The 15,394-nt window shown below is 61.0% G+C and overlaps 1 protein-coding gene across 5 annotated transcripts in view; it reads left to right on the plus strand.

Moving 5' to 3' along the window:
• The window catches only part of PEBP4 (phosphatidylethanolamine binding protein 4), an 83,267-nt gene extending 69,838 nt beyond the window's left edge, over positions 1-13,429 (plus strand). For all 5 annotated transcript variants that reach the window (XM_069035607.1, XM_069035606.1, XM_069035605.1 and 2 more), the window contains 3 exons: positions 6,016-6,061; positions 7,062-7,178; positions 13,004-13,429. In XM_069035607.1, the coding sequence (XP_068891708.1) occupies positions 6,016-6,061; positions 7,062-7,178; positions 13,004-13,095 (255 nt within the window). In that variant the 3' untranslated portion in view covers positions 13,096-13,429. The remainder of the gene's footprint in view (positions 1-6,015; positions 6,062-7,061; positions 7,179-13,003) is intronic.
• The last annotated feature ends 1,965 nt before the right edge of the window (positions 13,430-15,394 follow it).

Genomic DNA, 15,394 nt, shown 5'->3' on the forward strand with positions numbered 1-15,394 from the left:
CGTTTTGTTCCACCTTCATTTTGTTCAATCTTCCTTTTATTCAACCATAGTTTTAATCACATTTTATTTTATTTGATCTTCGTCTTCCTCAACTTTCTCTCTTCAACGAGCCCCTGGTGCTTCCCTGCCGGGGATGGAGAGGGAAGGGGGAGCAGGGAAGCTCCTCCATGAGGTTTCTTGGCACAGCCACCAGCCTCAGCTCCCAAATGCCAGGATACTCCACGCCAGGAGTGTCCTGGCAAAGCCGCATCTCCCGTGCCCTCCCACAGCAGCTCGGCTGCACTTTTGGGAAGCCAGCCCAGCATCCTGCATCCCATTCCTCCCCCCGCCAGCTGCCTCCACAATCCCGCAGGTGTTTTATGAGAAAAACCAACCAAATCCCTCTCCTTTTTCAACACAAATGTTTTGTCTGAGGTTTCAAAACCCTCCCAGTGTCATCACAGCCTCCTCCCCGCTGGCTCGGACCCCTCACCTACATCCTGCAGGAAAGGTGCAGATGGGCACAGCAGCCGCGCCAGCAACGCCTAAGCCGGGCTGGGATCTGTCTCTCGCTGGAAATCCACCCAGCAGAGCCTCCCTCTTTGCACTGGGAGATCCTGGCGCTGGGAATGCCATCCCTGGGCTGCCAGGAGGGAGGCAGCAGCCCGGGAAGGTCCCTGCCAGGGATGGTTCGGGTTATGGAGTGCAGGGTTTTGTCTCTAGATTAAAAAAAAAGCCTTGCAAAGAGCCAGGCACGGAGGTGATTTATGTTTATTTTGCTCAGTTAATAACCCGTGGCACGTCCTCCCCTGCGGCGTTAGGGTGGATCAGACAAAGCTGCATTTAAATTACAACCGTGCCCGATATTTATTTTTTAATATATTTTTATGGTCGCCTTCCCCATTTATCGTGAGCTAGAAAAATGTCCTGGCCGTGCCAAGAGCTGCCTAAGAATCCTGAAGGCTGTAGGGGTAAATCCTTGGAGTTCAGACCCAGGAAAAGTGGGAGAGGCTCTTCAGATCCGTGTTGGAGCGGTGACATCCCTGGGCCTGCTCCAACCTGGGCCTCCCAAGGGGGGCAGTGGGACCCCTCCTGCTCCTTGGGGACCCTCAGCAAGTTTTCCCAGGGGTTCTGACGAGCCTCAGAGAATTTTTTGGGGTGAGGGTGTGCAGTCAGTGTTGGTCAGTTGGTCAGTGCCTGCTGGGACGGGGTGTCCTGACACAATTTTGGGGTTAAAATCACCCCGTTCTGGTGCTTGTGGCTGTGTCATTCCCCAAAGAGACAAATCCATCAGCTGTGAGATCCCAACCTACCCAGGCTTAGCTTTCCTGAGGTTCTGGATGTGCCCTGAAAAGAAGTTCCCTGTAGAAGGAAAAGCACCTTTCCCCCTTTTTTTCTGCCTGGAGGTGGCTCAGATCACAGTCATTTATCAATTTTTCAGGTGCAGACGGACAGGGAACGAGTTAAATATCACCTGGCACGGTGAAATTCCATTAATATAGAATTTAATAAATTAAAATAATGGGGGGTTGGCTCTGGCTTAAGGGGGTTGGCAGCTGGAGGTGGGATGATTCCGTGTAGCCCACCTATCCCACCTTGTGTTGTTGGACAGGTCCCCTCCTTGGGGACTGCAGGGCTGGACTGGACATTCCTGGAGCCTGTGAGAGGAGCAGGAGGCTCTGGAGAGAGGATTAACTCCTGCTCTTCACATGCATGGGAAGCAAAGTGTCTGGGCAGTGAGGATCCGGCAGGAAGTTTGGATGGAGATGTGGGGTGCCGGCGTTTGGGAGCAGGGAAATGCTGGGAATCATTCGGAAATGCTGGGAATCATTTGGAAATGCTGGGAATCATTCCTGCCTCAGGTCCGGGATGGCCTGGGCCACATCCCCAGCTGTGCCCTGGGAGCGAAACTGGCTCCGAGCACAAACCGAGGGCCCTGAGTCATCCCAGGATCCAGGAACTGGGGCTGCGGGGAAGCACCAGAGCAGGAGGCTGAGGATGAGGTTTGGGGTTGGGAAAGCTGGGCTGCTTCCAGCAGGAAGGGGAGGTTTCTCTGGATTTGGGGTGTGATGGGATCCAGCCTCCGTGGGGTCTCATCCCTGTGTTAAGTCATTCCCTCCCCTGGGAATGCTGTCAAATGGTTTTGGAGTAGCAGAGCAGCCAGGAGAGGCCCTTCCCCAGGAGGCCTTCCCCATCCTGGCTGGAGGTGACTTTCCCACCCCGGCTCTTCCATGAACTCTTTCCGTGTTCCTCTGCGTTTTTTCCTCTTTCTCCCAATTTCTTTCCCGACGGAGCGACCGCGACAACCCAGTGGCATCGCAAGGCTGGCATAACGGGATGTGACATTTCTCATCACAAAAGGACTCGCAGGGTTGGGGCTGACAGGCTCCTTAGGGCACCAAACCCCGGCGTGACGGTGACGGGCAAAGCGAGGGTGGGCTGGAGCCGCGCCGGCAGCGAGAGGGTCCGGGCGGCGTGGGCGAGCCGGAGCCATTCGGGAGCATCCCATGCCCCAGATCCTACGCCAGGATCCCCGTGGAAGCGAGCTGCTGCGCGAACAGGCGGCCGAGCCGGGAAATGCCAGAATCTGGGAGTGCTGGGAGCTGGCCGGGCCCTGCCCTGCTCTCTCCTGGCTTCCCTGCGCGCGGGGATAATTGGAGGGAGAGTTTCTCTTGGATCGGCTGCTTGCTCACATGCTTTTTGTGGGAAAGCAGGACAAGCCTGGATGTTTCCGGGAGCTGGAGGAGGAGTGGTCCTCCCCACCGCTGCGGGCTTTGGTGTGGAGGAGGAAACCCCAAAACCTTCACCTTCCTCGGCAAGGACGCGGTGGAACAGATCCACATCCACCTGCAATTAGCATCCCCATCCCTTTATTCCCCGCTCCAGCCTCCGCTCCGCTCGCAGGGAAGCCGGGTTGCCATCCCAGCGGCTCTGCCCTTCCCGGGATGCTCCCCTGCGCTCCCTGAGCCAATTCCTCCATCCTGACCTCATTACAAAGATCACAGGAACTGAGGAGAACAAATCTGGGCTCCCGCGGGGCCGGCTTTGAAGCCGCTCGGCCCCGTCAGGCCGTGAGGAGCAGCGCAGGAGCAGCCCCGGGTGTTTGGGACCAGCTTCTCCCCTCGGACCATTGTTGGCTGACGCCGGGCCGGCCCCTCGGCTGCTTCCCGTGGGATGCAGTCCCCGCACCTGCCTGAGCCTCCCCCCGGTGTCCCGGGATCCCCGGGGCCGGGTTGGGACGCGCTCCCGGCCAGGCAGGAGCAGCCCAGCCCTGCTCGGCTGCACTTCCCTGGGTCCCATCCGTCATCTGTTTGTCCTGGTCCCCTGCCAGCGATTGTGCCGATTCCCACACCCACTTTCCATAACCCTCCGTCCTCGCCCGGGCGAATCGCTGGCGAGAGCTCGCCACCCATCCCTTTCCCCTCCTCTCCGATGGGATCAGACACGTTCTGGAGAGGGGGAAGAAAGGGAAGGGGGTGAAAAGAAAACAGAAAGATCAAGAGGGAAAACACAACGTGACTCACTGCCTTTAATTTATTTGTGTTTATTTATTTATTCCCCCCACCCTGCGCTGCGACGTGCAGGCAGCACCGAGGGCTGGCCGGGAGCTCCCAGGGAGCCTCGCTCGGTGTCCAGGGCACCAGGAATGAGAGGGATAAAATTCCCCATTCCTTTGGCCGCGGAAAAGATCGCGGAGAGGAGCTCCTGGCACTCGAACTGCGTGGCACAGATTTTTCAGGCCGCCCAGGTCTCTGCACGAGCATCCCGTGCCCCGCCAGCTCTCGGCACCACCCGGCACAGACCGGAGGGTGGGAATATCTAATTCCACCTCCTACACTGTGTCCTCGGCAGGGGAAAGAGAGAAAGAGGAGATAAAAGGCTGGGAAGCTCAAATGGTGTCATTAGGAACTATTAATGCTCTCATAAAAGGGCATTAATAAACGCGGCAGCTCATCAGTGTCCATTAGCTCCGCTCGTGGCAGGGATCTCTGGGAGCTGCCGGAGTGTGATGCTCCCCTCGCCCTCACCGGCGTGTCAGCAAAGGGGAAAGGGGCTGGAGGGGGGGGTTGTTCCTCCTATAAACCGCAAAAAAAAAACCAAGGAGAAAATGCCGCAGGAGCGAGCAGGGTGTCACACCCGACCCCTCCAATCCCTCCTGTATCCCGGCAGCCGTGCCCAGAGCTCGCTCCTTGCTCCCAGGATGGCTGTTTACTATCAGAGAGAAAAAAAAAAAAAAAAAGGCAGGGTTTGGAGCGCTCATCCCGACTTTCTCCCTCCCGCCCTCTTCCTGTTCTCGCCTCTTTAAAAGGAACTTTATCCTTTGACTCTCCCATGCCCGGGGCTAGCGAGGAACCCGCAGCATCTCGGGGCGAGCAGGCAGCCCACAGCAGTGGGCAGGGAAGCAGGGAGGAGGCCCGGCCTCTCCCGATAAGCCCCTGGCAAAGCCAGGAATAGCAGCGCGGTCCCCGCACGGGAGCGTTCCTGCCAGGAGCAGAGAGAAACCCGCAGTCCCTGCCTTTGAAGAGCCGGGGCTGGCAGCCGGCCCGGCCCGGCCGCGCGGAGAGCTCGGGATGAGCTCGGGATGCGCCGGCAGCTTCCCCCCGGCCAGGCAGCGGCACATCTGGGGGAGCAGGCACAGCTGGAGGGCCCGGGCACACGTGCACATCTGGGCGGGGGGAGGCGCGAGCCCGTGTGGGTGGGTTGGCGGCGCACATCTGGATGGGCGCTGCCGAGCAGCTGCACGGAGCGGGTGAGCGCATCTGGGGCGGGCGCGCACATCTGGATGGCGCGGGTTTGCACATCTGGGCAGGGACGCGGCAGCCGACAGAGCCCCACGGCCCCGTGTGCCCCCTCCAGCACCCCCCGGTGCTTCTCCCCTCACACCCTGCGCTCCGCCTTCCCCTCCCGCTGCCATCCCAGGCACCCGAACCTGCCCAAAACCTTACTCATCACCCCCCCCCCTCCCCCGCCATCGGGATATTTTCGGCTCCGGCTGCCAAGGTGGCGAGCCAGCGGTGGGGAGCCGATATCCCGGGATCTGAGCGGGCTCTTGGCTCGCCGGTGACCTTTGGTGTGCCAGGGGCAGCTGGCAGGAGGCTGTCACCGGCCGTGACTCAGAGCGGAGCAGGTTCCTTTGGAGGGACAGGGAAGCTTTGATCCCGGGGAGCCGAGGCACCGAACCCTGTTCCCCGCATGCACTTTTGCTGGGACTTATCTGAGGCATCTTTTTTCGGGATAATAACTCCCAGGGCAGGTTAGGACGGAGGAGCTCTGGCAGCGGAGCATGTGTGGGCAGGACTGGAATAACGGGTGTCGTTGTAGGAGAGGATTTATGAGCGCTGGCAGCAGCGCTGGGAGGTTGGGAATGGCCGGGAATAGCACAGCAGGTCAGGGGTGAGGTGGGATGTGCGGGGCTGGGATGTGGATGCAGCTCTCATTATTGTCCCTTTGTCATCGATGCAGTCCCCACAGGATGCTCAGTGTCCCGGGAAAGCCTCCCTGCTGCCGGGAAGCATCCTGGGATGGGGATGGAGAGCCAAGCCTCCAGTGGGACTCCCTCTGTGAGCAGGAGTTTCTGTTGAGAGCGAAGCCAAAGCTTTGCCGTGGGAGCGCTGGTGGAAATCACCACAATCCCACCTGGAATGGGCCAGGTCTCCCAAATTTCGGTGTGCCCAGCAGCACCGAGGCTTTTAATGGAGTTATTGTGGCTTTCCTGGTGTGCCACAGCCTGGATCCCTGGCCTGGATCTCCAGCCCGTTGCTGGTCTCTGTGTGCAGGTGACAGCAGCGTCACCTGCGTGCCAGGGCACTGTGGATCGAGCCCCTAAATCCCAAACAGCCAAAGAAAATTCCCGGCACCCTCCTTCCCACCCATCCCGGAGAAGTGGCTCCAGAATGATCTTTACAAGGAAAACACACAAAAAGTTGGAAAATGAATCCCTGGGGAGAGCTAGGGGGGCAGGAGAGGTCCATCCCCACGTGGGTTTCTCTGGAGAGTCCCAGTTCCATCTCACCTCCCTCTTTTTTGTCCTTTCAGGGCTCGGACCTGAGGGTTGGGAAGATCAGAGGGAAGGTCCTGACAAGTGAGTGCAGACCCCGAATGAGGGGATGGGACAAGGAGGTGGCAGTGCTGGCTGGGATGGGCACAGCAGGACATGAGGGGGGGACACGAGGTGGGAACACGAGAGGGGGACACGAGGAGCTCCCCAGGGCACAGCTGTCTGAAATAGGAGCCACTTTTTCTCTTATTTTTTCTAGAGGCAAAAGTGGTTTAAAAACTCCCGAGCAGTTGGAAAGGCTCCAAACCAGTGCAAAAAGAGGGGGGAGGGACAAAACCCAGAAGAAAAACCCAAGATAAAAGCGGGTGAATCTCGACAACTCCTGTGATGTTGCACGAACAAAGACTTTCAGTTCAAAACGGGCCAGACGTGGCTCGGGGAGGTCACACCCCAGGGGAGAGGGGCTGGGGGCTCACCTGGCTGCAGGTGGCCGAGTCCTGCAGGAGCTTCAGCCTCTTGTCCCGTGGTGTCACATCCTCCTGTCCCCGATGGAGGCCGAGGGGTGGCTGTGCTGTGCATCTCGGGTGCTGTGCATCCCATGGATGTCCCTTTCCCAGGGACATCACCGGCTGGAGATGCCCCGAGCCCGCTGCAGCCCCCACATCTGGGCAGCTGTGCACTGCTCCCTCCCAGCCTGGAGCACAGTGTGCACCCCAAGGCCCCCCTGGGGAAGCCCAAGGGTGCTGGCCATGCACTGGGTGGGGGGCTGGGGGGTCTGGGGTTTGTTGCCCCCAGCAGGTCCCATGCCCAGGGGAGGCTGCACCCAGCCGGGGAGGGGGGCAGAGATGGGAAGGGGGATGGAGGAGAGGTCGGGGTGATCTGGGAGGTGGTGAGGGGCTGGTTTTGGGTGGGCAGAGTGGCCGCTCTGCCCATGGAACTGCTGAGCTGTTCCCGATGTGAGGGCCCGCAGTGCAGGGAGCTGGGAGGGAGAGCGGATCCCGGCCTGGAGGAGGGCGATGGGTGCCTGGTTCCGGTGGGAATTTCTGCTCGGAGGGATGCTCAGCCCTTCTCCTCTGCCTCCCAGGTTACAGCCGGCCCAAGCCCCCGCGCTACAGCGGCTACCACCGCTACCAGTTCCGCCTGTACCGGCAGCCGGCGCACGAGTCCATCGCCCTGAGCCCCCAGGAGCAGGATTCGCTGGGTAAGGACCCACTGGGCCCTCGATCCCGGCCCCGAGGGGCTTTTCCAGGGGTGTGGATAACTCTGCTGCGTGTTCCGGCAGGCTTGGGGATGCTCTGGTGCAAAGGGATCCTTACAGGGGACACGGATGAGGCGTTGAAGCCTTGCCAGGCAGCAGAAACTCTTGGAAAAGGTCTGGTAACGGCCTGGCTAGCGGGATGGGAAGCAGGGAGAGATGTGGGCTGTGAAATGCAGCCTTCGCTGGCACATCCCCCCCCCAGCCCGAGCCGCGGGAGTTGCATCACCGGCATCTCGGAGCAGGCGGATAAGGATCAGCCGTGGAGAAGGTTTAGCAAGGGATTGCTCAAACCGGGCTGACACAACGCCCGCCAACTCCCAGCTCCCCAACTCCCTTCCACTGCCTCCTCCCAAAATCCTGCACGGCAGGGATGGAGCAGCCGAGACCTCCGAGACACCGGGGCACGGTTGCTGCTGCTTCATCCTGGGGCAGCCTGCAGGACCCCGGGGTGGGCAGGGATCCGTCCTGCCCGGTGCCAAGCGTGGGCTCCTCCCTGCCCTGCTGGAACACGGGGCTCTGCGGCTCACGTGGCCTCCACAAGGGAAATTTCAAAACTTTCCCAGCTGGGACCACATGAGCAGGGCTCGACGGGCAGGTCAGGTCGGTGCGTCTGGGCTGCTCTGCCTGACTCACGCCGTGCCTCTTAACCCACACCGCGCAGCCCAGAGCGGGGGGCTGGCTCCGGTGGGGGCGGGAGCTCTGGGACAGACCCCGACCCCCCCCCCCCCCCATCCCCGGTACGGGGCCGTGGTGCTCATCCTGGGGCCGGAGCGGGATGCGGCTGCCGCGAGTCTCCCTGCGGGTTCTCCCTGCCCGTGGCTCTGTTTTCTGGCTCATTAGCTCCGCTTCTTAATGACACCGCTGATGTCAACCCCCCCCCCGCCAGTGGAGCCGGCCCCTCACTCCTGCTCGGAGGAGGGGGCTCCGTGCTGTCCCCACATTCCCATCGCAGCATCCCGGAGCTGGGAAGAGACGCTGAGACACCCAGCAAGGAGCTTCATCTGGATAAACCCTCTCATTAGCAGGATATGTGGCTCCAGCCCCCCAGATTTCACCCCCAAAGGGGTTCAGCTGCCCTGTGGAAGGGCCCCCACCACCCACCCCCCTGTCCCCAAGGCGTGGGGTGGCCGGGCATTCCCCAGCTGGGGCTGGCTCCAGCCCATCCGAGTTTCCCAGCCCTTCCCGCGCTTCCTGGGAAAGACCCAGCGGATATTTTTCCGCAGCATCCGATGCTCAGGCATCGGTTGTCAGGCAGCTGCGGGGTCTGGCGGGGGCCGCTGTTGAAGGAGCTGGTTAAAGGTTATTTTTAACCATTTCCCTGCTGCATCACATCCTCGGCCTGTCCAGGCGGTGCTGCTGCATTGAGACACCGAGAGCCCATCATCTTTATTCCCAAGGAATGAGCCCTAAAAGCAGCCAAAGGATGAGATTTTGGCGTCTCAAGGGTTTTAAATAAATCCGTCCCCAAGGCAGTGGGATGGATCCGCTGGTGCATCCAGCCCTGCATGGCTGAGCCCTGCGGTGCAAAGGCAGCGCACGGGGGAGAGGAGCAGACACCTTCGGCAGAAGGTGGGGACAAGGAGGGAGTGACCCCAATCCCAAAGGATCCTGGATGAGAACCCAACCCGCTCCTCCGTGGCTCTGCCTTGCTCCTCTCCTGCAGCAGAAGCAGGGCGGGTTCTCCCGGCGATGCCGCAGGCACAGTTCGCATCCCTGCTCGGAATTTCCCATCTTCTTTGGCCTCAAATGAACCCCTCCTTGCTGCTTTTAGTCTGTCCCACCTCTGGTGACAGCGACATCTCTGTCTCACCAAGGATGGGGACACCCGACATCACCAACCCCGGAGAGGGGACACGTCCTGACCGGGCGCAGGGAGCGGCGCTGGCCCATCCCAGCCTCGGGATGCATCCAGCCTCCAGCGCTGCATCCCTGTGCCGGGCATCCCTCCCTCGGCCACAGCTGAGCCCCACCGGAGCGTTTCTTCTCGGCTCCCAGAAGGAATTCCCTCCTGGCACGGGATGTGTTTTGGAGGCCAGACCAGACAAGGTCCCCGGGCCGAGCGTGGCCGAGCCGGGGGAGGTGACAGTGCCAGGCGGGATGGCAGGAGCCCGGCCGGAGCCTCCAGAAGAGGGCACTAAAGCAGGACCTGCCCGCGTCGCCTGTCCCTGCTCCTGGAAAAGATCCCAGAGAATTTAAACCGCGAGGGCCGACGGAGAGTGGGGAAAACAAACGCGTGTTTCTTCTCCCTCCTTGCCTGGCCGCTCAGAGGGAGCGAGGACATTTCCACGGCGGCTCCAGTGCCCACCCTGCCGTGGGGATGTCCCGGCTGGGATGGCACCGATGGGCACAGCTCGGGTGCTGGAAGGGCTGCAGGATCTGGACGCGTCCCCCTGTCACTCGTGGCAATGTGGAAATCAGTTGTTTATGGCCGAGGTGTTTCTGCAGGGCGGCTCTTGAGCAAAAAACTTGTTTCATCAGGGGAAAAAAACCACCCTGATCCTTCCCCGTGAGGGTTTCTGCTCAATCCCGGCACCAGCCGGCTCTGTGTGAACTCAGGCAAATAATTCAGAGCCTCAGTTTCTCCTCTGGAGTCTGACTGACCTCAGTTTTTGGCAGTGCCACTGAATTGCCACCGAGCACCAGGACCGAAGGTGGGGACATTTAGGGTGTCCCCATGGCTCTTCCTGCCACTCGCCCCACTTCCCTCGCAGCCAGGAGCGTTACAAGCCGTGCTTGTGTTTTGGGGAGATGCAAGATAATAATTTGTGGTCTCTGAAATGTCACGGCCGCCGTCGCATCCCGAGGCGGTAGCGCTCGCCGCAGGCTCTCGATCCACGGGAAATCCCTCAGCCGGGGGAAATTCGGGCGCCCACCAGACCCCGGTTGTGGTGCTGGGGGATTGAAGTTCTCTCCCCCCCCACCCCCGCCGCCAGCTTTCAGCGAGGGGGATCTTTAATTAGCACAAAATCTTGAGGCTTAATTGCACCTGAGTACATCCCTCTGCTTCCAGCTTTTCCCATCAGCTCCAGCGAGCTGGGGAGACGCTCCGGCATCCCCAAAGCCCCTCCTGCCCCGGATAGATGTTTTACAACTGCGAATGGATTTTTTTTCCTCCCAGAAATTTTGCCTGGGAGAAACAAGAAGTCCTTTGGGGAGCAGGGAGCGGGATGAGCCCGGCCAGCCGCCCTCCCTGTGGCTCCACATCCCTCTCCAGCTCCAGCTCCAGCTCCGGATCGGGGCCGCGGCATTGACTCATGAGCCGACCTCGTGCGCCTCCAATCCGATCCACCCAGCTGGAAAATCGGGTTGGACTGGGCCCCGGCGGGGAGGGAAAGGCTGCGGCTGGGACGGGAGGCGGCGAAGGGCTGCGGGGAGAACACGGTGCCGGCCCAAGTCCCCGGGTGTCACTTAATGGTGACCAAAGCAGCTGCCGGCCTCCCGCCCACCTCCGCTGGGACATCATTAATCTTGGCAGAGAAGCATCAGGGCTCCCATCAGGAGAACATTCCCGCTGATGAGGCTGATAAATTACAGCCGGGGGGCCGGGGGAGGAGGGGACCGGCGATTGGGGGGTGGGCAGGAGACAGCGGCAGCGCTGGGAAACCTGTGGGATCAGAGGGATGCCGAGCTGCCCGAGCCCAGCGCTTGCCTCGTGCCTCAGTTTCCCCATCGGGCGCTCCGGGCTCAGGCGGCCGCGCACGTGTGGGTGTCAGCGGGCACTCCTCTTCCTCCGGCGGGTGCTCAGATAAGGGCCGAGTGGGATGATTTAATCCTTTGGGAAATGAGCTTGAAAACGGACCAAGCCACGGATGAAACGCCGCATTGTTGCGGCAGGGAGAGGGGACAGTGGCACCGCGACCTCGGCTCCCCGGCCGGGCCCCTGCTCCCTTCCCGGCTCCGTGATCCCAGTGACTCACGGTCCCCAGCCCTGGGAGCCAGCCGGGGTGATTTGGCATGGCTGGCACAGGGATGTCACCCTGTGCCGGGAGTTGGTCACGCCGGGATGGGGCACCGGCTCTGGGGATGCACCCGAGGGGTTGGATTTGGTGTTGGGGGACCCCAAGTCCGGCATCCCTCCGGTGCCTCCCCCCTTTGCCGCACCCGCGGCTGCCCCGGGGCTTCCCCTTCCCCGACGGGCCGGGCACAACCGGTGCCAGGGCAGGTAGGAAAGTAGGTCAGGAAAAACCCCGGCCCCACAGGCGGGGCGAGGGCCGGGGCCGGCGCCTGCAGCCCCGCAGAGGCTCTGCCTCCCCCGGCTCCTTTCATCCGCGCCTCTCCGGAGGCTCGGCGAACATCAGTGACAGCTCCGGCACCCCTGGGAGTCGGGGGTGCCGCGTCTCGCTCTCACCCCGGTCCCGCGTGGCAGGGGCTGCTCTCTCGCGGGGTTTTCCAAGCGCTTTGAAACCCTCCGGATGAAAGGCGCCCGGCGAAGGCTGCGGGCGCAGCGGGAGCGGCTCCCCCCGAGGCTCCTTCCCCCGGTGCCACCTTCACCGGGACCCCCAGCGCCGAGGGGGTTGGGCTGAGACCCCGAAGTGAGGAGCTGCCCTTCCTGCCGAGGTGGAATCGGGGGATGGAGGTGCTTGTGGCTCTGTGTCCCGGCTGGCGGCGACCCCAGTGCAGGACATTGGGACCGTCCTTGCTCTCAGCTTGGTTTGGGTCCTCGGAGGGTGGCAGGGGACACCGGGGACCCTCCAGCAGCAGCCTGATGCATTCCAACATCTCATCCCGGCTGGAATGCGGGACGCAGGGTCCTTCCCGAGCTTCCCGTGAGCTCCTTCCCGGGCCCTGGAGAGTCCCGGCCGCGGCCCCTTGCAGCTCCGGGAGGTCACAGGCTGCGGTGCCGTCACCGCGAGAACCTCCGGAGCTTTGTCTGGAGCTCAGAGCCCGAGGTGGGGAGCAGGTGGGAGCTCCAGCAGCTCCCTGAGCCATCACCACCCCACGCAGGTGATGCAGCAGCTCAGGTTTTGCTCAGCACTTTTGCAAGAGCAGAGGGGACGCTCTGCTCCGGTCGGGGCTGAGATGTGACAGCAGATAAGGGCTGCCAGGAGGCCGCGTGACATTAAAGAGCAGCCAGGAAGAGGAGAGGACGGGTTTCAGATAAACAACGGGCCCCTTTTCCCCGGTGTCCCACAAGGAGGGGCAGCGTGAGCTGTTTGGGTGCCAGGGAAAGCCCCTCCGCTCACAGCAGGATGCTCCACAGCCACCAGCCAGACCCAGGCTCGGTGCCTGACCCTGGCAGGGCACGGGGGGAGGGGGGATTTCTGGCCCACGGGGGCCGGGTGTGAGGGAATCCCTCCTGCCCTTGGCCCTGGAGAGGCTTTCCCTGCCTCCTACATGGGAAAAACCACAGCTGGATCCAGCACGAGCTGCCCCCAGACCTCCGGGATCCTGAGGTCAGGGCAGAGTGCAGGGGAGGAGGGTGACGAATGAGGAACCCCCTTGGCTCCAGCAGTCGGTGGAGCAGCAGCTCAGTGAGTGCCAGTGAGGGGGCCGGGGGATCTCCTGCGACGCCCCCGGGGGGATTTCCAGCCAGGCCACCCCCGGGGTGGGCTCGTAGGAAGCCGTAGGAAGGTTTGCTCCAAATGTCAGGGGGCAGGAGAGGAGCCAACCCCGTGAACCCCCGGGACAGTCAGAGCCGGGGTCCCCGTGACTCCCTGCTGTCCCCAGGGCCTCCTGGGGTGTGCAGGATGTGGTTTGGGGCAGAGAAGCAGCCTCACAGGGCTGCTCCCCTCTCCAGCCCGGCTCACCCGCTTTTTCTCTCTCCCCAGGCACCTGGGACTTGAAGGACTTCGTGGAGAACTTTCACCTGGGCTACCCCGTGGCCTCGACCCAGTTCCTCACCAAACACTCCGAGGATTAACTCTGGCCATCCCTCCCTTGCCCTGCACATCCCCACACCACAGAGCCACCTCTGCCTGGAGCAGAGGGGACCCCAGGACACACCGAGGATGAACCCATGCTGCTCCCAGCCCAGACCCACCGCACCGACCCCAACCCCTCCACCCCCAAAGCCAAGTTCTCTTTCCCTCTGGGGAGAGTGCCAAGAGCTGTCCCAGCTCGCCTGGGTATCCCAGGAATTACGGCATCACCCCTTCTCCTCCCTCCACCCCATTTCTGACCTCACCCCCTGCATGTCCCCCTGGCACTTTGGGGACTTCGAGTTTGATGCCCGCAGCTTCCCGAATAAAATTTGGATGGAGCACACAGGGCTCTGGGCGGCAGCGAGCACTGGGCTGGGCCAGCACCGGGTTAACGCGGGATTTTGGGATCTGCACGGGATGAGCAGACCCCTGTGGGCGGTGGGAGCAGGGGGTGGCCAGCCAGACCCTCATGTAGGTGCTCCCAGGAACACCCAGGAGGGGACAGGGACAGTGGTGCTTCTCCAGGGGTCCCTAGGTGGCACCGTGTGGAAACCGGGCACGGAACCGGGCACTGCCCTGCCTTTCCCCTCAGCCCGTTTCTCTTGGAAAGCAAAACCAAAATTAAAGGCACAAGTCAGCAGAGCTCTGCCTACTGGCCACTTAGCTGGACCTCCCTTTTAATTAGCTCCTTAATTAGGCTTTCATCTAAGACTCAGTTTTCTCTGAGGCTGGGATTCACCTGCCTGCAGGTCCTGCTTGAGGCACATCCTGGTGTCTGCGCTGTGACAAAGCTGCCTCTGTCCTGCCCATGGCCAGGGATAATATTCCCCTTGGAATAACCACGGGGAGCAGGACCCCAGGACATTTTGCAGGCGGGGGAAACTGAGGCATGAGGGAATGACTCGCTCAGGGCCGCGCAGGGAGGTCTGGAATGCTTCAGAGGGATTGTGATGCTCTGGTTGCTGCCTCTCAGCTCTGCATCAGTGCCTGGGTCTGGAACAGAGCAACCTGATCCCGAAAAAACAGCTCTGTGCCATCCTGCTGGTCACCTTCCCTGGATCCCCGGCAGTGAGAGCGCATGTCAGTCCTGCCCTGAGGGGTTAAAGATGGATTTCAGTCCTGCACTGAGGGGTTAAACACAGATTTCAGTCCTGCACTGAGGGTTAAACACAGATTTCAGTCCTGCCCGGGGGTTAAACTTGGCCGGGACTTTCCCTCCAGGAAGTGGCTCTTTGCCTCGGAGGGGCTGAATCACAGCAGGGTCCTGCAGAGCTCGTGTCCCCTCAAGGAAGGATCAGGGCATCCAAGAGGGATGCAGGAGCAGGATCCCAGCTCTCCCTGGGCACACAAGGCTGGGTGAAGCTGCAGGAGCTGGCGGGAAGGAAAGCAACAAAAAAAGGAAGCTGGGTAACACCACAACCCAGGGAAAAAAACACGAACCCCGCTGCCGCCGGCGCTAAGATTAGCAGCAGAGGAAATGACACCGTGAGATGTCATGGAAGTCTGCTAAAGTTGGATTTCTCCTTCTCTTTTTCTATCCCTGCCCTCGAAGCAGGGTGTAATTGGCCCGGCAGGTCGGAGCGAGGCTCCGCTGTAAATGAGAGGTCACGGCTCCGCTGACATCCTGCAGCCAAACTCCATCATCCCTCCCTCCCTGCCCTCGGCTCCTTGTGGCTGGGGTGGTTATTTTTGGTGGAGAAAAGGCAATCGGATGTTTATCCTTCGAGGAAATTGTCACCGTCATTGCTGGGTTTAATTGGAGATGAGAGGAGTTGGATGCATGGCAGGGCTGAGCCAGGATTGGGATCGCTGGGAGCCAGGCCCAGAGGGATCCACTGCCCTGTGTGACACCGATGGGATGGGAATGGGATGGAGAACGAAAATGGGAATGGGGACAGAGACAGAGAATGGGGATGAGCAGACAGATGGGGATGGAAGTGGGGATGTGGATGGGACGGGCGGGAAATGGGGTGAGAACAAGGATGGGAATGAGGATGAAGACAGAGATGGGGAAGGAGAGGGGAGTGGAGATGAGAATGGGGATGGGGATGGATAAACATGAATGGAGATGAGGATTAGGATAGGATGGACATGGAGATGAAATGGGATGGAGAATGGAAATGGGAATGGGGACAGAGATGGAGAATGGGGACAGGATGGAGATAGAAATGCAGGTGGGGATGTGGATGGGATGGGCAGGAAACGGGATGAGAACAAAGATGGGAATGAGAATGAAGACAGAGATGGGGAAGGAGAGGGGAGTGGAGATGAGAATGGGGATGGGGATGGAGAGTGGGG

Source organism: Aphelocoma coerulescens, chromosome 22 (assembly GCF_041296385.1).
Source record: "Aphelocoma coerulescens isolate FSJ_1873_10779 chromosome 22, UR_Acoe_1.0, whole genome shotgun sequence".
Classification (NCBI taxonomy): Eukaryota; Metazoa; Chordata; class Aves; order Passeriformes; family Corvidae; genus Aphelocoma; species Aphelocoma coerulescens.